At 34.6% G+C, this 23872-nt stretch overlaps 1 protein-coding gene across 1 annotated transcript in view; it reads right to left on the bottom strand.

Moving 5' to 3' along the window:
• The window catches only part of LOC149808185 (transcription initiation factor TFIID subunit 2-like), a 134246-nt gene that overhangs the window by 9085 nt on the left and 101289 nt on the right, over nt 1–23872 (bottom strand). The window contains exons 23-29 of the mRNA XM_089974372.1: nt 23701–23814; nt 16898–17037; nt 14494–14563; nt 11783–11890; nt 10816–10915; nt 7410–7481; nt 2438–2674 (exon numbers count right to left, since the gene is read on the bottom strand). Coding sequence (XP_089830498.1) covers nt 2438–2674; nt 7410–7481; nt 10816–10915; nt 11783–11890; nt 14494–14563; nt 16898–17037; nt 23701–23814 — 841 coding nt within the window. The remainder of the gene's footprint in view (nt 1–2437; nt 2675–7409; nt 7482–10815; nt 10916–11782; nt 11891–14493; nt 14564–16897; nt 17038–23700; nt 23815–23872) is intronic.

The raw sequence follows: 23872 nt of genomic DNA, 5'->3' as shown, positions 1-23872 counted from the left end.
ATACAGGTGTCAGCTAAAGGAATACTTTCCTTATCAACATCATTCTCAAGAGCTTTCTTTGACATAGCTCTGGTAACTGCACAAGCTGGAAATAAATCAGGGAATTCTTTTTTAATTGTAACTACTTTCTGATCCAAGCAAGGCTTGTCAGTTACAAGTGGATTAAACACAACCTTGTCTCCAGCCAGGTCATTGCCTAGTAATAAATGAATGCCCTCAACGGGTAAAACAGAGACTGTTTTAACTTTCACGGGTCCTGAGACTAAGTCTGATGACAAATTTACACAATGGAGAGGAACATTAACAAAGCTGCACTCTACTCCCTGAATAAGAACACTCTCATCAGAAGAAAACTTCTCAGAAAAAGGCAAAGTACATGACAATAAAAGACTCTGAGAAGCTCCTGTGTCCCTTAAAATTTTAATAGGGATAGGATTGGCTGAATCACCCAAGAGTGATATAGAACAATTTGATATGAATGGTTCATAATTCTCCATAATAAAATCAGACTGGGGTTTATTAGACCCAACAAATGTACTGCTTTCAATACATGATTGTGACCTTGACCTCTTAGAAATAAGAGCATTTGGAATAGGTCTGTCTTGATTCTGATGGCTGTTTTTCAATCTGCAGCAATCAGAAAGAATGTGTCTTTTTTTCTTGCAATAGGTACACATAGGAAGAGACAAGGATCTTGAATCAAGCTTCTTTGAAGATTGATTTTTAGAAGTTGTGCCAGTTTGAGTTTTAGAAGGGTTGTATTAGGCTGAAATACTTTTCTGCCAGAAGACTGTTGAGTGGAAGTCTTATTTACAAAAGAAATTTTATGAGTTAAAGAATACTCATCAGCGCAGTACCAGCATCATTTTCCAAGGTTTCAATCTAACGCTCGTCACGATATGACTTAATGTCACTGTGAACACAGTTTTTGATCTCTTCAAGTAATACAAGTTGTATAAAACTTTCATAATCTTGTTCAACTTTCTTGGCTAAGCACCATCTATCAAAATAATTGCTCTTTTTCTCTAGCAAATTCAACATGAGATTGTCCAGTTTCTTTTCTATAGTTTCTGAATTTTTGCAGATAAACTTCAGGGACTAACTCATAACCCCTTAAGATGTAACTACAGACGCTGTCTTTATTTCCCAGCAGTGTCATCAAAATGATCCAAAACATGTGACATAACGATGAAGACTTGTCTTGTTTAAAGAATATCACAGCACTGTCCAATGTACATGTACAAATGATGATGTTGATGAATGTAGACAAAACAGCACTGTCCAATTTACATGTACAAATGACGATGCAGATGAACGCAGGCAAAACAGGATTGTGCAATGTACATGTGTGTGTGTGCGATTTGGATTTTTAACGTAGCTTTTACAATTTTTTAGTCATATTGCTACGATGTCTACAATGTGGCAGTTTATAGTGATGTCTAGCACGAAGGCATCATGCCGCAGACACGTAGCATGATGTCCCACCCAGTCACATTATCCTGACACCAGGCTGACCAGTCCTAACACTAACCTCTTAATGCTGAGCGCCAAGCAAGGCAGCTGTTAGCACTGTCCAATGCACATGTACAAATGACGATGCAGATGAATGCAGACAAAACAGGAGTATGGTCATCTGAATAGTTGAAAATGATTTGATTGCATTCATGTTACTTTTGATAGACGATGCAACATTAAAAACTGAACTTATGTCTTACAATAAATCAATAACAATATTCTCTCATGTGAGACCATGGATATCATAAAGTTGAGAACTCAAGGGATATCGAAAGGAAATAAATATCCATGATCTGCATGCATCCTTCATTCCTGATGGCTTCAATTCTGTTATAAGAAGTGTGGTTTTACAACTCTCATAGAGACCTAATTATACCAATGTGTGGAGTCTATGATAACAAAAGTTCATGTGGCATAAAACCATGTGAACATAAACTTAAGCATCTAAGACAGAGGTGGGTAAAATACAGCCTGCAGACTGGATCCGGCCTGTGGTTTGGTTTTATTCTCTAATTTGCATCATAGGGAGTGGCTTTAAAAATCACTTATCTGGCCTATGCCTTGGAGGAAGCTGACCATGCCTGAACTTTGATGACAAAGGTTTACATGGCATATGACCATGTGAACTGAAACTAAAGTGTCTGTGATGAGAAAGGTTTACATGCCATAAACTATGTGAAAAGAAAATGAAGTGTCTATGATGGCCAGGTTTACATGGCATATGACCATGTAAACTGAAAATGAAGTGTCTTTGATGACAAAGGTTTACATGGCTTAAAATCATGTGAACTGAAATTTTAAACCAACATGTTAACACTCAGTACTCATTTACTTGATTATGCATACTCTGAGATAAAAACAGAAAACTGTCTAAACTTACACATTTTTAAGATTAATTTAGAAATCCATCTTTCACAAATACCTTGATCCTGAATTTAAAAGCAGCATTGCTATCTTCTGCAGCGTGTTCAGCTATTATACTTGGTTCAGTTGCTGATACAACTTGGACAGCTGGGAAAGGGGGTGGGGATTCTGCCTTCCTCTTCAGAGGACTTATATCCTCACTTTCGGAGGGATGCCCCACCACATCCACCATCTCCTGATCCTCTGGCTCAGATTTGGGAACAATGACTTCCATTGGCTCTTCCTCGAACATGTCCTGTAAAAAGGCACCATGGTTTCAAATTTTTTAATACAAACCCTAAATTAGGCTTAAAAGTCTCCCAAACAAAGTTAGAATCATTCAATTTTTAGGAGTTTAACAAATTTTGTTTATTAATTGTGATTCTAAATTAAAATGACAAAGATGAGCTCCAGATGAAATATCCTTTACAGTGCATCAGTTTGGAGTTTGCACTGCTTAATTTGCACAGAATTTATCTATTAAGTCACTAATCGGCAATCCTTATGTGATTGATTATTGTGCAATCATAATTATCTTTATAATGGGTGATTTGATGTGAACACTGGATGATTAAGAATGTTTTGTTTCAGCATGCAAGGATGACATGGTCAGTTGCCATGGCAACTAAATCCTGCAAATAATTTGTAAAAGCGTGAAAAAGTGACATATTTTTTGATATATTTGTATACAGAGCTACCTTCTTTCTTGCCAAATCGGTCAAGCTTTGAATTTTATCAATTTATGACTGAGATAAATCTACATTTTCTAATTAATTGTTCCACCTAGTAAAGGCTTAGCAGGTGTTTTGTTTTCAGAAAAATGTCAAGATTTAACGCTTAAAGTCAAGAACTTTTTGGCTGTATATTCTGTGTTTACAATTTTCTTTAATATGCTCAGATCATCTCAAACATTTACAATACCTGAAGTATTTTGCTATAACATTAAATTTGTTGAAATTTATGGCTAATAGCTTGGTTACTATGGTATGAGTTTTAAAATGTGGTAACATTATTAACATAATGAAACTTATTGCATGAGATATCTACAAAATACAAACTTTGTTGTGTTTCTAGGAATGCTTATATTCAAGTTCAAAAGATGCTAAGAATGAAAGGAAAGGTAGCACATTATTTTCATCCAGACAAGTGAAAAACACTATGATGGACTCTTATACCATAAGATCAGAATTAACATACACTGGGATCAGCTTTAAAATGTATTGCAAGATTTTTGCTGTTGATACTAACAATAAATAAGAGGGAATTAGTAATCATGGATTTTTGTCTCAAGCCATACAAGCAAATATATTTTATGCTGGATGCCTTTAGTTTATCAACAACAACAAATTCACTCAACAATTATCAAAAATCTAAGCGTGCTCATCTTTCAAAATCATTCTCTATTCTTAAAAATGGTCATCAAATCTATGAAAGGGATGTGATTACTAAGCACTGCAGTTTAAGTATGCCATTCCATCTTTCTGCATGTGGTTTTTGACAAGGTTGCTCTCTTTTAACAAAAAATGTTATGACAGACCATGTGAATGTATTTGAACAAAATATTTCAGAAAGCAGTATAGCAACATATATTAAAATTTAAAATTTGGTAACAAATACTAGTAACTAACAGAACATATAAGTGTATATATTGACAAATATCAGGTCGTGTATATAACATTCAAAATAAACAAAGATTTATCTCACATGAGCAAAAAATAAACTACTTATTGGCAACAAGTCTGAAATGTTATTAGTATTAATATCACTGTAGCAGGTATAAAAAATATCTTAGGAAATGCTGACTGGTATTAATATCGCTGTAGCAGGTATAAAGAATATCTTAGAAAGTGTTGATTGGTATTAATATCACTTAGCATGTATAAAGAATATCTTAGGAAGTGCTGATTAGTATTAATATCGCTGTTGCAGGTATAAAAAATATCTTATGAAATGTTATTAGTATTAATATCGCTGTAGCAGGTATAAAGAATATCTTAGAAAGTGTTGATTTGTAGCAGGTATAAAGAATATCTTAGAAAGTGTTGATAATTAGTATTAATATCGCTGTAGCAGGTATAAAGAATATCTTAGAAAGTGTTGATTGGTATTAACCCTTTACATCATAAAGCATAGTGACAAAGTGCAGCATGCTATAAATAGAACACCCGTTACCTAGCCGACCGCATACACATAGGCCTGAACTGTCAAACAATGTAGTGTATGTCACGTTTAACAGCAATTTTAACTATTTTACATTTTTGGTACACATCTATTATATATGGAAAAAATTAAGAGTAAAGTCCGATTGTTATAGCTGTGTAATTATTTTTCATGGAAGAATTTTTTATATGCTTTAAAATCTTGAGAGAACTCATTCACCGTCATGTCAGTGAGGCCGCATGACCAACTGTAGCTGCCATTTCCCATACTCGAAATTTACATGTTTTTTCGTCTGCGTCTACATCCCTAAGTCATCTAAATTTGATAATTTATAAAAACTAATTGCTGCCTACATCAATATCAGAGTCTTTACATAAGTTATTGAATCTTTCATAGTTGTGATTCTAATCGTGAAAACTTCGTAAGTACTGAATGAAATCCGCGACCGCCATTTTGAAAAGTGGAGATTATGACCCAGTTACTTTAAATAGCAGATATCGACCAGTGCATAAACGGTGACCACGTGATCTGACGTAATTGTCATTCACAGAAATGAATGTAGTATCTAATAGGTGGGTTTTCCCCGAAGGTGGCACTACGAAAACCAGTTCAAAATGGCTGATGTTTACAGCTGGCATCTAGAGACGTCAAAAGGCGCTTCCATGCGAATGGAGTAGAGGCATCCAAAGACGCTTGCATGAGGTAAAGGGTTAATATCGCTGTAGCTGGTATAAAGAATATCTTAGTGTTGATTGGTATTAATATCGCTGTAACAGTTATAAAGAATATCTTAGGAAGTGTTGATTGATATTAATACCACTGTAGCAGGTATAAAGAATATCTTAGAAAATGTTATTAGTATTAATATTGCTGTAGCAGGTATAAAGAATATCTTAGGAAATGTGTTTTTGTAGTTTGTTCAGTAAAATATGATTTTCAAGTGTCATAATAAAATCAGCAAATAACTAAACATTTACTCTTTAGACTTCTGAATTTTAAAGAAGAAAATATTTGTTAAAAAACGATTTAATTTACATCAGTATTTTAAGTAAATTAATGCTTTTCAAGATCTGCTAGAAGTTTTGTTAGGTGTTTATATCATAACATGGGCAACGAAAAGCAACTCCATTCAGGTTTGATCGATAAAACGAGCTAATTTAAAACTGCATGCTTAAGTTTGACAGAAATGAAGTATTTTAGGTGTGCAATGAAAAGGCCACATTGATAAAGTATTTTGCAACCTAACATACCATCCTTTGTTGCTAATTTATTTCATCACTTAACAGAATGACAAGAAAATGCATAATTGGAGAAAGAGAAAGAATTATAAATATACACCTGATAGAACGGAAAGTGCTATCCTTGGATTCCTATAGAAGAATGCTTGATAATAGTAGGCAGAATTAATATTTTAATTTTTAATGTAACTCTCCACAATTAATTCTATATACCTTGATTTCTTTCATAGGAATCCTGAATGACTTTGTAGATACATGAGAATTAATTACTAGGTCGTCATGCAAGTGTCTGCTACACGAGTGCATATAACACCGACTGAGTAACATCAGTTTTTGGCGATGTGTGCTTAGTTGTGAGGGAATATGGGCTTGTGTGAACAGGCAAGGCGATGGGTGTCGTTTACCTGTGTACCTGGGTTCGAATCTCCGTAGAGTACGAATTAAAAATTCTCTAACCTGTATGACAGTGTTATTTGTACTTTATATATATATATATATATATATATATATATATATATATATATATATATATATATATATATATATAATTATATATATACTTTTTGCAAAGATACCAGAACTACTTGAATTTTGTCCCCTTTCCCAAATGCTAAGATTCAATGACCCAATTGTTTGATTGACTGCACAGAAATGATGTCTCTTTATTGCACAGAAATGATATCTCTTGACAACACAGAAATGATGTCTCTATTGCACAGAAATGATGTCTCTTGACAACACAGAAATGATGTCTTTTGACTGCACAGAAATGATGTCTCTTGACTGCACAGAAATGATGTCTCTTGACAACACAGAAATGATGTCTCTTTATTGCACAGAAATGATGTCTCTTTACTGCATAGAAATGATGTCTCTTTATTGCATAGAAATTATATATTTTTATTGCACAGAAATGATGTATCTTGACTGCACAGACAAGACTAACATCTTTCTTTTTCCCAAGCTTTCCAAATTTGATTGCTTGAAATTATTGGTATGTACTATATTCTTAATTTAAAGCCCCAAAAGTTTTAAAAAGCAAAATCATGAAGCTAAAACCTAAGTGACAGTGTCATACACCTCACTATCTTTTTTTTCATGTAGTGGGATCATGTTTTATTCAAGGATTAATATCAAGCTAATTTATCTCTTCTCTGTATACTTTAATGAAAAAAAAAGAGTTTTGCTTAATATTATCCTTTCTGACTTTTCTATACCCAAAAACATATTTTTTAAAATCTGATAATCTGTCAACCCTCCTATCCCTCTCATTATCAAAGCAGAATCTAAACTGAAATGTGTTCTTGGCAATTTAAAAAATAAAATTAAGCAGATCTTAGAAAAGCTGTACAAGCAGGGGGAGATTTCCAAACACGTTGAGCATCAAGATGCACCTGGCCATGGGAAAGGGTGAATAGTTCACAAATATTTTAATTATCTGTATAGTTAAACAAGGATAAGAAAGAAGTAACTCAAGTGCACTGCCTAAATATTATTTGTTATTGTCTTATACATGCAAACATTTCATGCACATAACTTGGTCCAAACGCAAGGGTCCATTTTCTGTGATATTCACCTTTGGTAGTTACTTACCCCTAATACTTCTGGGACAACAGTTGGATTCAAAAGGGTCTTTTTCTCTTTGAGATTTAAAACCATTACATTCTGAAATTTAGAAAAAGGATTATCATTAAAAGATTAGATGCAAGCCTTCACACTACCTTTGTCAGAAATAAGTTAACATATCAACGATTTCTCATTCAGTTTTTTCACTACTAGGATAGTGTATCATTAGTGTTCTATTTGCAACTCTGTAGTTCTAGCTTTGATCCACATTTCTAGAACGTGCTGGTGGGGAATCAGTGCCCATCTGAAATCAGTGCTTTATTAAAGATTTTCAGATTATTTCAACTTGAAGACCTTGTCATACCACCAAACTGTCAAGAGCACACTCTGAGGTCAGACTCTGTTATATATATGTAACAAGCAAAACTACCATATGTATTTGTGTATAAGCCAAATAATTCAGAAAAAAGATAAAAGCCTGGAAGGTCAACTTATCCACAGGACAAGGTCTAAACTTGAAATTTTTTTAGTTTTGTTGTTGACTACCTGTGTATATTGTTACTGTAGATCGCCATGGACAAGATCACCTGAACATCCTGGATCTTGTCTACTGAAACCCATATCCATTCAGATGGTGTTGCAATAACGATTTTCAATGTGGCTGAACTAATCGGTTGGTTTATGTATGGGTCATGCACCTTTGTAATATTTTACCTAGTCAGTTTGGGGGTCCTGGTTTATACACAAATAGGATTATATGTGAGTATATACAGTAATTTAAAATTGAAACAAATATGTCTCTTTTATACCAGCTATTGGCATAAGAGATTGTAAAAACTCTTCATTTTGATAAACACACAAGGGCTGATCCCTATATCTGTGGACCCTAAATAAATTAAACTAAAACGGATTTCTTTGTGATTTAGCAAACAGACTTGCAGTAGCTGTGAATGATACAATCTGCACACAATGATTTCCTTAACTCATTCTTCTAACTTGACTCTTTTCTTTTCCTCTTTCAAGATTATCTGGACTGCCCCATATCTGAGGTCTAAATTTTGAAAGTTATACACTTACTTATACAAGGGTCTTCATCTGTCTTTGACTTTAACAAACACTATGCTATTCTTGTCAGCAACTTCTCCTAATCTTCCACTCAATCATTATCATCATCTTTCTTGAAAGCATTTTGTCACTTGCATTATGAACGTAACAAGTAGAAGAATATTCTAAGCAAATAATTTTACTGGCTATATACAATACTGAACAGTGTTCAATTGTGAATGCTGGCTTTCAAATGCCAATCTTAAACGATTGAAAAATGGCATCCAACAGATCCTGGTTTCTTTATCAGAATGTAGTCAAAATAAGAGCGCATCATCCTCTAATGTAAGACTTTAATTTTGCATGGAAATTCACATTGAAATCATATTAAACAAATTTAACAGTGTACAAAAAGAAACATTTATTTTAAAGCACACTGGGTCATTATAGGTAACTTTTAAGAATGAAATAATTTAGGAAAAGTGTTTCTCTGAAAATACCTACTGGATTGCAGTGACATTATAAATTACTTTCTGCTGCCTCTGGTATCCAGCCTTCCCATAAAGATTAAAAACATATTTACGTCTTTACCACAAACAGACCAACTCTTATAATTACCTCTCTTCATTCCCACTAGGTGGACACCTGTAGGCCCAGATGTCAGTTTAAAGATAAGCAACACCTGTGACAGGATGCTTGCATCTGCAGGGAAGGGTTGGAGGGTATGATAATAATGTGATTAGATTAGTATTTTTGGAGAAAAATATTCCATTCTCTATTAACTATGTTACCTGACCACATTAGGAGAATAGGTAAAAGGAGGGAATGTGTAAGCACCCAGTCACTAACTACATCACCCTGAAGGCATGACTAAATGGTGGAACTCTCCTAATCTTACCTTAACACAACTGAAGATAATCCTTTCATTAAAGGATAAGCCTAGTGAGATACAGCACCTGATTGTTGTCTTATCTTCAAAGTTTTTTCCACCCAAGTAAATCCAGTGAAAGTTGTACATCACGCCTGGGATTGAGGAGGTGCTATGCTGATTCAAGCATGGAAACTATCTAGGCACCTACCAGTTGCCTGACTAGATTCAGTTCTCTTCTTGCTGCAGCTGTATTGCACAAGTAGAACCTGGACCAAAGTAATCTCAGCATGCCTGCCAACTGACCACACTATATCTCAAATTCAGATAATACATTTGCAGGTCAGGCTTGTGAAGATCACTTGTATTTCGTGAGCTGAAATCTCATCAAGTTGCACCTATCATTTTGAAAATTCAGAGTAGCCCAATCTAATATTCCTCTGTAACCAAGAGGACAGACCCTGTGGGCTTATGTTTTGCTTTCTGGTCTTAATTTGTAGGAAAACCCATTTACAACCTCCATGGAATTCTCCACAAATAGAATTTACAGGATCCTGCAACTTTACATCTTATGAAGGAGAGAAAATTGATAGTTATTGGTTGGTTGCCAATTGATCACAACCTGTTTTTGAGACAAAACCAGGTAGCATCATTAGTATAACTGAGCCATCAGAATGGAACTACATTTAGTTTGGGTCCATGGAGAGTGTGTGTAGCTCACTCACTCTAAAAGCTGAAGTTAGTGCTATATGCAGGCAGACTGGTATGATAACTGCTTCAGAGTGCAATGATCAGACAGATGAAAGAATTCAATAAGCAATGAATATGGGAATAAGTAAAATGTTGGTCAGACAGACTCAATTTTTACAGGTCACAATGTCTAGTCATGATACAAAGAATATCAACTTTTATGGAAATGTTCTAAATGGTTCTGGGAATATTAGGTAAACAAAAGTGTTACAGATGGACAGACAGATGACTCCAGTATACCCTTCCCCATAAACATAACTTTGCTTGTGGCGGTATATTTACTTTACCACATAAAAAATTCTATCATACACAGTACACTACCATTACCTGAAAGCTTGACACTTTTTCAATATCATTCTAATTTGTGTAATTCTGAAGACAAAATAGCTAAACATAACAAACAATGTCAATCTGTTGCTGGCCAAACTTGAAAACATAAAGTTTAATTTAAATTTGTTTTATGTGTTTTCTATTAAGAAATCATGATGGCTCAGTGGTTAGTATGATGGAATTGTGACCAAAAGGATGTAGGTTCAAGTTCTGTCATCACATTAGTCTGAGCTGGCTAATGTAATATGTCCTTTGGGCAAGGTACATAACTCCAACTGCCTTTGTACTAATCAAGCAATCTGTATTGCTGTGCCAAAAAACACAAAACCAATCCAATCATTTTCAACGAAAAAAAAACAAACATGCAAAGCCTGTGTTACACATACACCAGAAAGAATATGTAACATTTATAACAGGTGCGAGGTTTATACAAATTCTTACCTGAGGAATGGCCAGAGCTGAGGGTCTCACTCTTCCATATAGAATGAAATACAGATCTGCTACGGCACATCGTAAACGGCTGTCATTGGAAAATCCAGTGCTGAAAAAGTGGACAGAGACTGAATCTAACTTTATGATTTACAAAAAAGTGCTTGAAAACTTTACACATGGAAAATGATATTAAAGATACAAAAAATTATCTTACAAATTTTGTTTTGAAATTCACAATAGAATCAGGGCAACACAAGCAAGTTTTGTGTTTTTTCTTCAAATCTTTATTAACACAAAAATGTCACAATATTTCTGTTATAGTGCATAATTTGTTGAAATTTAATTTAAAAGATATCTGCTTTTTAACCTGTCAAGTTATTTCTATTAGCTATTATTTCTGTATACAGACAGCACACGTTTGGATCTGTTAACGTCTGCATGATTTTCATCCATATAGTTATTTAAACGTCAACATTTAAAAACTATCACGATAAATATTTTACAATAATTTCACTCCTGAGTGGTGAATTAAGCTGATATTTTTAAAGCCTCATTATTCATGTTCCATGTACTAAGTGTCTGAGTTTTATTCACACATAAACTTCATTATGGTGATTACCAATAAAAAGAAGATGAAGAGGTTAGTGTTAAGACTGGTTGGCCTGGTGTCAGGATAATTTGACTGGGTGAGACATAATACTACATGTCTGTGGCATGATGCCCCAGTGCTAGACATCACTATAAACTGCCACACTGCAGGCATGTGTAGTGATATGACTGAAAAACTGTTAAAGCTACATTAAAAATCCAAAGCACACACACACACACACACAATAAAGAGATGCATATATAATTTTACCAGTCAGCACTGTTACAAGGAATTCAGATTTAATTATTAAGTTTAGGACAGCCAGAAAAACAGAAGCACATAGATGCCGATGTACAAAGCAGCAATCTTCACTTGTACATTACTTACTTCATCATTTTCCAGAGCCTGTGGACGAGGTGCTCCGTGTTCAGAGGGCTGTCTGTCGTCGTCCTAGTGAACGGTGGATTGGCTATCATTAGAGCCAGTGCTCTGTACCTACAGAAAAATACAAATAATTATTCCTTTAAAAAACTACTCTTTTCATAAAGATTTATATATATACATTTTGAATGAAAGACATTTCTTTAACAAACATTTCTTTTAAAACTTGGGAATTCTGGTTAAAAGTTAAATTGAAGATATTTATTTCAGGAAACAATAGACCATTTTTACCATTTTTAAATGTTTACAATACTTAAAAATAAATTTAACAAAAAAAACTGATTTTTCTTTCTTTGCACCTAAAATATGACCAAAATATTGTTTCAATATTAAGTCACCTTGTTTTTCCATACATCATGTTTTTTTCAAGTTATGATGTTCTTTTCTGTTACAACCAATTATGAGTGACATAAGATTTTTTTTGTTGTTGTTGTTGTGGGGTTTAACGCCATTTTTCAGCACACGATAGGCTATACATGGCGGCCAGTATTAATGGTGGAGGAAGAACCCGGGAAAACCCCGGAAAGAACCACCGACCCTCGAGAAGCTACTGGCAAGCTTTCTCACATACCCACATTGGCTGAATCCGAGACTCGAACCAGCGCAGACAGAGGTGAGATGGCAGTGGAGTGTCATAAGAGGTTGTTACCACTGTACTTTCTAACTAGAATTCTGTGTTTGTAAAACATGTATCCATGATTCCCTGTACTTTCTAACTAGAATTCTGTGTTTGTAAAACATGTATCCATGATTCCCTGTACTTTCTAACTAGAATTCTGTGTTTGTAAGACATGTATCCATGATTCCCTGTACTTTCTAACTAGAATTCTGTGTTTGTAAAACATGTATCCATGATTCCCTGTTTCTAACTAGAATTCTGTGTTTGTAAAACATGTATCCATGATTCCCTGTTTTTAACTAGAAATCTGTGTTTGTAAAACATGTATCCATGATTCCCTGTTTCTAACTAGAATTCTGTGTTTGTAAAACATGTATCCATGATTCCCTGTTTCTAACTAGAATTCTGTGTTTGTAAAACATGTATCCATGATTCCCTGTACTTTCTAACTAGAATTCTGTGTTTGTAAGACATGTATCCATGATTCCCTGTTTCTAACTAGAATTCTGTGTTTGTAAAACATGTATCCATGATTCCCTGTTTCTAACTAGAATTCTGTGTTTGTAAAACATGTATCCATGACTCCCTGTTTTGATCTCCACCCTGAGTTTGAGCCTCTCGGCTAGGTACTCAAACTTAAGGACTGACTCATGGGCAAATGTCATTTGGGTTTATGCATTTGTCTATTCATGTGCTGTAACTATAAACAACAGTTTCCAAGTTATAAATCTGGAGCTAAGACCCTCTGGGGCAAGGATGGCCAATATATGGGTGGCCAGTTTAAAGAGGTTTGATTAGTAGTAAAATGGTTTATAGAAACTAGATGATGTCACCAGCCTGTACAAAAGACCTGGATATTTCACTGTATATTGTGAAAGGGTGTTTAAGGATCCTTGGGTAGGACCCATAGGTCCCAGTCTGATTTGTGTTGACACTTGAGTCAGTGATCACACATGCCAATTCTCCAACTTGTGAGGAAAATAACTGAGGAGTTATTTGAAATTTGTGTGGTTTTGTGTATGTACTATTTGCTTGGATCAATAGTACAATGAACCAGATAAACCCAAATCTCTCAGTACGTTATGTGATGGTAGATCTTGGTCTAAAATGTTTGCAATTAGATGCCCTTATACAAAAGAAAACCCAATCACTAGCTTGGATTTGTCCCTGCCTGATATACTGGTCTGGATCTGTCCCTACCTGATATACCTGGTCTGGATCTGTTTCTACATGATATACCGGTCTGGATCTGTATCTACCCAATACGCTGGTTTGGATCTGTTTCTACCTGATACAATGGTCCCTACCTGATATTCTGGAAAAGGAACTTTATTCCAGTCACCTCAGCACTAATAAACTATTTGTGTTTCTGTGCCATAAAGCACCAAACAAACCAAAATGCAATATTCTGGTCTAGAACTTGTCCTATCTGACATGCTCATCTGGCTCTGTCACAATCAGATGTACAGGTCTAGATCTGATTCTACCTGATATAATGGTCTGAATCTATTCCTACATGTTAAAATGGTCTAGATCTGTCCCTACCTGATACAATGGTGTGGATCTGTCCCTACCTGATATATTGGTGTGGATCTGTCCCTACCTGATATACTGGTGTGGATCTGTCCCTACCTGATATACTGGTGTGGATCTGTCCCTACCTGATACACTGGTCTTGATATGTGCCTACGTGATACATTGATCTGGACCTTTCACTGCCTGATATATTTGTTGGATCTATCCCTACTTGATACACTGGTCTGGATCTGTCACTACCTTATATACTGGTCTGGTCTGGTTGTCCCTATCTGACATACTGGTCTGGATCTGTCCCTACCTGATATATTGGTGTGGATCTGTCCCTACCTGATATCCTTGTATATAACTGTTCATACCTGATAAACTGGTCCGGATCTGTCCAACCTGATATACTGGTTTAAATCTGTACCTACCTGATAAACTGGTCTGGATCTGTCCAACCTGATATACTGGTTTAAATCTGTTCCTACCTGATATAATGGTATAGGTCTGTTCATACCTGATATACTGGTCTGGATCTGTCTCCACCAGGTCCAGAAGCCAGTTTAATTCCAGAGCATTCACATCAGCTGAAATGGTAGTAAAATAGTATAAAGAATTAGTTTTAAGAAAGGTTTTATTGTAACATGGATCAAAATATGTTTGCTATTTATATCTCATCAATGTAGGTTCTTTTTAAATATCCAACAGCATTCTCAAGAAATTAACTAAAATTCATATTCAGTCACATACCATATATACTTGCTTATAAGTTGACCTTTTTAACTGAAGATTTCATTCTTGCAGAATAAAGGTATTCTTTTAATCGCAAGATACAATAAAATTGATCACATAGGGGTAATGTTAGACAATCTAGATCTTTGCTGTACACAAAAATACTGTGAATTCAAAAAATTTTATGTTTCTATGTCACTATTCAAATTCAGAAATGCATATATGGTATGTACTGGCTTAACCAATTGATGGTATCCATTACACTTAACTTAAAGCTACAGTTATTTGGATTTTAAATTATTATGGGTTTATTAAATACTACCCACCGCAAAGTGAAGTATCCATCAATGCTGTTAACTGGTAATTATAATGCTTCTCTTTATGTTCTAGCCCTAACAATCTATATTTGTATTAATATATGTGCTTTGCTGTATAAACACTTAGCATGATGCAATAACATTTTTGATTTAACTTGTATTTTCCTTTTCTGTAAGTTATATTTTTAATTATTTTAATTCCCAAGTGATATTTTTCAAGTTTTCTGCCAGTGCATGTGACCTGATAAGCACTTGTCTTGTAAAGTCAGTACTCATTTGTTTGCAATCCTTTTCATCAATCCAGGAATTTGGTACATGTACTTGTTCAATGCCAAAGCAGAGTTCTACATCTTCCAGTGAATGTTTGACCTTAATGCCTTTAAGCTTGTAAGGGCAGCACTCTATTTTCCTATGTGACAACCCTTTAATCGATCTGCATGGATGATACTTGCTCAGTGCCAAGTAACTGAGGGTGGTTAGGTGAACTCCTTATGATCTTGCTGTACAAGTGACACGTGTTCAACAGATTTCAGAGATTGAATGATCAAAGTGTTACCTACAGTTTCCAAGCTCAGTCTATACAAAAGCACCTGCACATGACAATGAAGCCATGAAAACAGAGTCAGACGATGATGACTAGAACATGATGATTTATTAGATGTTGCTGGAGGATTTCAGAACTTTATATGACAATTATGATGACATTTACAGGATAATGTCAATTAGAAAAGATATAGACTTAATTTGAACTGTTTATCTGGAATTACATGATATCGTGAATCAGATTCTTTTGAATTATTTTTACATTCAGCATATGACCTATAATTGCATTCATGGATTTATCATACAAGTGGATATAAAATGTAAGCATTATGGATTTTAATTGATTTAGTTAGGACAAATCATAAGTTGTCACTTTATTTGTGACATGTTCCAATCAATAACATGATTATATTTTAAACTGGTTGTCATTTTGTTCATATCTATCTATCTATTTGTGCTTAGTATTTTTTCAAAAGCGCAACTCTGGCTAATGACTAATGTCAAGTACCCCCTTCAGATATATCTGACTTCGGATTAAAGAAGGGTGAAAGAGAAACTGGCAATTTATAGCCCTAAAAGGAGTGGGTCTACTTATAATCTAGGCTTATAAGTGAGCAAATACAGTATGTAAAAAATTTATGTCATGATTATCTAATTAGGTATAATGATAATATTTTCATTGTAGTTACACTGCTTGATATGCAATAATGTTTTGCATGATCACACATCATCCATTAAAGTAAATGTAGTGTGGCCCTAGCTGTTGTACCAATTCATTCATAAAAAGCACATGGTCACTATTTTTAAATATGGTGATCCCAGTTATTGGTTGTATCTACTGTATGGACAAGTGATTGTGTTAGAAAATATAAAAATAACAATGAACAAAGTATTTTAAAAGTTTTGATTTAACTGCTGCAAAATGCATGTGCCCAAATGTATACTTATATTTCAATGCATGTAAGTATTAGATTGTTCTGTACTTTTCATGTTTTCGACTGTATGAGCAATTAATGTTCATAAAACAGACTATACATTATGCACCATTCAAACAAGCATCGGAACAGTGACACTTGAACATTAACTTCTGTTATGAAATCATTAACAGTTAAAAAGAGTAAATGTGACCTGTTTTAGGAAAAAATAAATATTTTTCCTCTGCAAGCTTTTTTCTTCATTACAGGAAATTACTGAAAAGTGAAATCTTGAAATCAATTGTACAAGGCTAAAGGATGAAGCATTAGCAGGAAATGGTTGAAATGTAAAAAAACACTAATCCATAAAATTACTGTAAAGTTGATATTTAGGTTAGAAAACCAAGGAAATCACCTTTGATGAAATCTACAAGCGCTTCTAAAGCTGTTACTCGGATGTCTCTGAAGACACCATATTGAGCATAACTTTTGAAGATATCAGAATTGCTGGGCAGGTGTCCAAACTTCTGAAGGATGCGTATGGCTTTCAAGCAGCTGAAATTACACAATTAATGCGACATATAACTATAGAAAAAACACAATTAATGTGACGTAGAACATGCAGAAATAACACAATGCAGCATAGAACTAGCAGAAATAACACAATGCGAAATAGAACTAGCAGAAAAAACACAATGCGACATATATCAAGCTGAAATAACACAATGCGACATATAACAAGCTGAAATAACACAATTAATGTGACATATAACCATCAGAAATAACATAATTAATGTGACATAGAACCATCAGACATAACACAATGCAACACAGAACCATCAGAAATAACACAATTAATGTGACATATTACTATCAGAAATAACACAATCAATGCGACATAGAACTAGCAGAAATAACATATTCAATGCGACACAGAACCATCAGAAATAACACATTTAATGTGACAAAGAACAATCAGAAATAACACAATTAATGCAACATATAACGAGCTGAAATGACACATGTAATGCGACATAGAACCATCAGAAATAACACAATTAATGTGACATAACATGCTGAAATGACACCATTAATGCAACATAGAATCATCAGAAATGACACAATTAATGCAAGATAGAACCATCAGAAATAACACAATGCAAGATAGAACCATCAGAAATGACACAATTAATACAACATATAACCATCAGAAATAACACAATTAATGCAACATATAACAAGCTGAAATGACACAATTAATGTGACATTGAACCATTAGAAATAACACAATTAATGCAACACAGAACCATAATAAAATAACACAATTAATGCAACATATAACGAGCTGAAATAACACAGTTAATGTAATATATAACCAAAGTACATTCCTAACAATAGCAAAGTCAGAAAGAGCAAATGGAGTGTCATTATGCCTTTATTTCTATGCAATATTTGATTTAATCAACAAGTTATGATCAATTAAGCCATTCAAATTTTCTTTCTACTTAAGACAAAGAGGCATTCATAGATCCTTTTTTTCTGATACAAAAGACAAAACACTAGCTATTATTTGCATAACATGACATAAATCACAATCAAAATGAAATAAATCACAATCAAAATGAAATAAATCACTTTCAAAATGAAATAAATCACTTTCAAAATGAAATAAATCACAATCAAAATGAAATAAATCACAATCAAAATGAAATAAATCAATTTCAAAATGAAATAAATCACAATCAAAATGAAATAAATCACTTTCAAAATTGACTGATGACAACTTTATATACTATTCAATTAACTGCAGTCAATGCACACTAATTTGGAAATGTCATTATGAAATTCAAAATTTTAATAAGAAATCATATTCTGTATGATTTTTTTTCAACAAACTGTTTTCATAGTAAATAACACAACTTAAATACCAATTAAAAGTCTGGCCAAGAAAAACCCATTTTAATTCGATTTCAATGTAATCTTCATAAATGTGATATGCTCTCATCTATTCAAATGACAAACAGTCCATCAACTGTCACAGTAAGGTCATTGAGTGCTTCTCTTAGAACCTAATTAAGTTCCTACTCAGCAGTTTAAGGCTTTATATTGATACTGTTGAGAATTAAATGATCCGTCAATACGATGGTACAATCTAATTAACTGAAAAATTGTCTCTAGCCAATCATGATATATGAAAGGTGCTAAAAGTACAGTAATATATTGGGTGTAAGTGAGTCTAATTTATTCTTAAAATTGCAAACCATGGGCAAATCTTAAGTTTTTGCCTTAAGCTAATCTGAGAACTGTTCTTCAAAGGTTGCAGTGATACACTGAAAAATAACTTAAAAGGTTTAACACATTAAATTATTTTTGTCCTTTCTCTTTCCTTTTGGTACATACCAAAAACTCAATACAGTGTTCGGGTACTGTAACTGCTGTGTGCTGACTATGTTTATCAGTACAAGTGACACAGAGCTGAACTCTGTCATTGCCATGCACTATCAACAAAGTAGTGTTTGGTGACACTTAAAATACTAGTAAAGGAATTAAAACTGCAAACATACTGATGGGTTTGGTCCCAATGGTTTATGAGTGCAATTCTAGCTAAGAATCTTTAGTTCATCTGCATTTGCTGACAATGGATACACACAGTTTGATGCTGATTAGTGCTGAAAGAAGTACCCAAGTATGAATCAAGTACATCTTAAGACTCATGCCCAAAATCTAGAACTTCAGTATTCAATGAATCAAGTACAACTTAGACTCATGTCCAAAATCCTGAACTTCAGTACTAAATCAAGTACATCTTAGACTCATGTCCAAAATCTAGAACTTCAGTACTCAGTGAATCAAGTACATCTTAGACTCATGTCCAAAATCTAGTGCTTCAGTACTCAGTGAATCGGGACCCCGAGTGGCCGAGTTGTCTAAAGCGCTGTCCGTTACGGACCACTGCCATCTCACCTCTGTCTGCGTGGATTCGAGTCTCGGATTCAGCCAATGTGGGTATGTGAGAAAGCTTGCCAGCAGCTTCTCGTGGGTCGGTGGTTCTTTCCGGGGTTTTCCCGGGTTCTTCCTCCACCACTGATACTGGCCGCCATATATGGCCTATCGTGTGCTGAAAAATGGCGTTAAACCCTACAACAACAACAACAACAACTCAGTGAATCAAGTACAACTTAGACTCATGTCCAAAATCTAGATTTTCAGTACTAAATCAAGTACATCTTAGACTCATGACCAAAATCTAGAACTTCAGTACTCAATGAATCAAGTATCTCTTAGACTCATGTCCAAAATGACATTGCATTTCCGTTAATCTATTTATTCGTTATGGCAACATGTCTCTCAGTCATTAATACAGCACTTCATAATCTATACATTATGCTGGTCATTTTCATGAATAAACAGGGATTAATATTACCATGGATATGTGTGAGCTCAAAACTGTGATTGATGTTTCATTTTCTTGAACTTTAAAGCTTTCATGTTTCTTAGACATTTCTAAATAACAGTGGTATGCATTAATTTTTCAGTGGTATTTGTTGGTTTATAAACAGACACAATATATGCTTTGGAAAGTAACAGCCACAAACCAGGTACAGTTTTGCATTAACACCTACAAAATTAAACTTTCAAGTTCATGAGATGTATCTTGTAAGTAAAATTAAATCGTAATCAATAAATTTCCGTTGCTCCTCATCTTTCATAAACATATACTGAAATTATTTTTCTGCACTATAAATACAACTGATATCAAAAGAAAACAAACAAGAGAAGCTGCGATGTTAGTATATGGAATATGGCAGGATAAGGGTGAGAGATCTGTGCCCTGGTTCATATTTTGTTGTGACTCTAAATTCAAAAGCTATGAAAATTGGAATTAAATTACTTTTATACCATTAAATAAGGCAAGCTTTTAAATGACACATGACCTTAGGTGGCGCTATACAGTTTTGCATTTTCCATAGAGTTAGGATTTTAAAGAAAAAGAATTTCCCCAACTTTCCTCACTGGTTATACTGGCTATTTAAAAAAGACCTTGTATATCTTAGATATAACTAAAAAATCCTTTAATTCCCTTTATTTTGATGTATGATTGATGGGTGTACTATGGGTTATAGAGTATACAGCTTGGCCTTACTTCAAATGTGCACCTTTCAAAAAAGTGCTAGCTCTACTTGGTCATTTTCACTTCCTGAACTTCAGAGGTAAACTGTATAAAAAAGAGCCGATAACTTTTTTTACATTTTATATATTTGGTAATTCATTCATTGCACTTTCAGAAGCTGGTATTATCTAGTCTGGCAAAATTCATTTTCCCTATTTTAATAGCTGCTATGTATAGTGTACTTTAGACTAATTCAGACTGATTTTTTAACACAAGGGAGCAGTCATTTTAGTTAGCAGTGTGCTTAAATCATGTAAAATTTCCAAAAGTACAATATCCAAAGAAATATCATCCACATTACATTCTGTAGCATATAGGTATGCCAACATTCTCTCCTATGTGCATGTTTTAAATGCAAACTACTTCACCTTACATACGTCACTCTCTCTAAAGTACATATTAATTGGTAAGTGCCCCCATAGTCATGATAGACATGAAAATGCAATGCATCAAAAGGGATATTGTGTCCTGATTGGTCAGTCAAAATGACACATGACCATAGTCATGACAGACAGCCATGAAAATGCAATGCATCAAAAGGGATATTGTGTCCTGATTGGTCAGTCAAAATGACACATGACCATAGTCATGCCAGCCAGCCATGAAAATGCAATGCATCAAAAGGGATATTCTGTTCTGATTGGTCAGTCAAAATGAAACATGACTACAATCTTTTTATGGCAATTTTTAACAGACATAAAGGCTTTAGTGTGTGCATACTAAATATAAAAGCAAAATCTGCATTTATTATGATGGAAAAGGTTCTAATATTTCATGTTTAAATTTTGAAAATGCATGAGAAAGAGGGGTCAGGGTGAGGGTGGTAGAATGTTGTCTGACCCAAATGATAGTTTGTAATCACCATTTAGAGTCCCACGGGCCATATCAAATCTGCCTCTAGGATACCCATTGCAGGTCTAATACTAAGAGAGAGTAGACTGAAACTTTACTGATGCATAATTTGTGAATACTGTATGTCAACTTCATTTAAATTATAAGTTTGCCAAGCATTTATTATTTTTAACTGATGTCTGTGATCTACTATCCATTCATATTAACATCCATTATAATGTATGTGAAAGAAGACTAGCACAACCACCCTTCCAAACAACTGTACATGTTAATCCAAATTAGAGTCACCACTGCTATCTCATATTCTAGCTAATGCTGTGGCTGATGTGTATGGGCCCTATTGCTCATGAGTTATCAAGGGAGAGGTGTAATTTAAAAAAGTCTCAAAGGGAAAAATATAAAACATAAAAAACACTGTTATCATTGAATCTAGTTTGAATAATACATTTACTCTAGACCCAAAATGATGACTTATATTAAAGTTCTCCAATCATCTACTCTGCCAAAATGACCCATGATTTAAAGAGTTTTCCAAACATTTACTCTCTGTCAACAATGATGACCCAAGGCTGAGAAAGTTCTCCAATATTTTACTCCATATCCACAATGATGATCCATGATAGAAAAAGTTTTCCATTTAATCTGTATCCACAGTTATGATCCAAGGCTGATAAAATTATCCAATGATTTACTCCATATCCACATCGCTGGATCAAAACTCAGAAAGTTCTTCACAAGCATCCACAACACTGTCCGAAGACAAAGAAAGTTCTCCAATCAATTTTTACTGTGTATCTACAATGCTGGAATAGTACTCAGAAAGTTCCTCAATGATTTTTGCATAATGCTGGCCTGAGACTGAGAAAGTTCTCCAAACATTTACTCAGTATCCACAATGATGGTCCAAGAATCAGAAAGTTCTCCAATCATTTACTCAGTATCCACAACGAGGGTCCAAGAAACAGAAAGTTCTCCAATCATTTACTCAGTATCCACAATGATGGTCCAAGAATCAGAAAGTTCTCCAATCATTTAATTTGTATTAGGCATGAATGGGTAGGGAAATCTTTCAGGGTACCTGGTTGGGTCAGCATTTACTGGGTAGTGCAAAACCTGGATGGTTAGGAAAATTTTGCTGGGTCTGGGTACCCAGCAGGGAACTACAAGGCCAGGTTGCGTGTAACAGCCATTTCTTTCCTACCTAAAGAAACTAATTGGTATGTGCATGTGTGTGTGTGTGTTGGGGGGAGAAAGAAATAACTAGAGGTGGAAAGAATCAGCTTGCCAATTCTTTCCCCTCGAGTTATTTTGCCCCCCCCCCATTTACAATAAGTTAGTTCTTAATCTATTTCTTTCTGCCCCTGCACCCCCCAACCATTAGTTTCTTTTCATTAGTGGGCTATTTGGTATTAAGCTTAATGCCCACATGTGAAATATACATGTGATGTGTCACTTAACATATAAGGAGTGGGATGGGACTGAATCAGCTAGCTGATTCTTTCCCCCTACAACCAAATAATTTCTTTTCATTGATGGGGTCTTTGGTAATACACTTAAGGTCTACAAGTGAAATATCATAATGGGTCACTTAACAAATGGGGGGGTGGGGGATAGAATCAGCTAGCTGATTCTTTCCCCGCTAAAACCAATTTTTATTTTGGGTATTTCAGGGTAGTAAAATGCAAAACCAAACCTGGTCCAGGTGGCACGGCCAGGTATCCATCCATCTCTACTCTGTATATATGGTAAAATGGCCAAATATAAAGTTCCCAAATCTATTGCTTTGCTCAAAATTGCTTACCAAAATGATGGCCCAAGACAGAGGAAGTTCCCCCAATCAACTGCTTTGTGTAGAAATTAATCTGCCATATGAAGGCCCAAGATATAGTCCTCCAATCATTCATGTATTCTGTCCAAACAATGGCCCAAGATATAGTCCTCCAATCATTCATGTATTCTGTCCAAACAATGGCCCAAGATAAAGAAAGTTCTCCTTTGCTTTAATTTTGGACACAAAGTCAACAAGATCTCTTAGCCCCCTAAAATACTGCATGCCATTTAATACACAACAGCTTGTCAAACCAATATCTTTTGGCTGTATTTAAAAGTCTGCATGCTGTCTGTATTTGCATGTATTACCTACGCAATACAGTTCTGTTAACAAAATCTGTGAATATTATCTGTGCATGGGTTACCTGATAGACACAACATATCTGTAGCTAGGAAGCAGTTTTTCAAGGTTGAGACAGCGAGTTATTTCCTCCAATATCAGCTTGGTGTCAGATGACATCTCAGAATTCATGTTTTGCCTGAATAAAGAGTTTAATCAATTTTCACTTTGAAGGAGGATTTTGGGCTTCATGATTT

This window comes from Sinohyriopsis cumingii, chromosome 1 (genome assembly GCF_028554795.1).
Source record: "Sinohyriopsis cumingii isolate HCF-2022 chromosome 1, ASM2855479v2, whole genome shotgun sequence".
Classification (NCBI taxonomy): Eukaryota; Metazoa; Mollusca; class Bivalvia; order Unionida; family Unionidae; genus Sinohyriopsis; species Sinohyriopsis cumingii.
The sequence above is the reverse complement of the archived record's forward strand: the minus strand, read 5'-3'. Positions and strand labels throughout refer to the sequence as shown.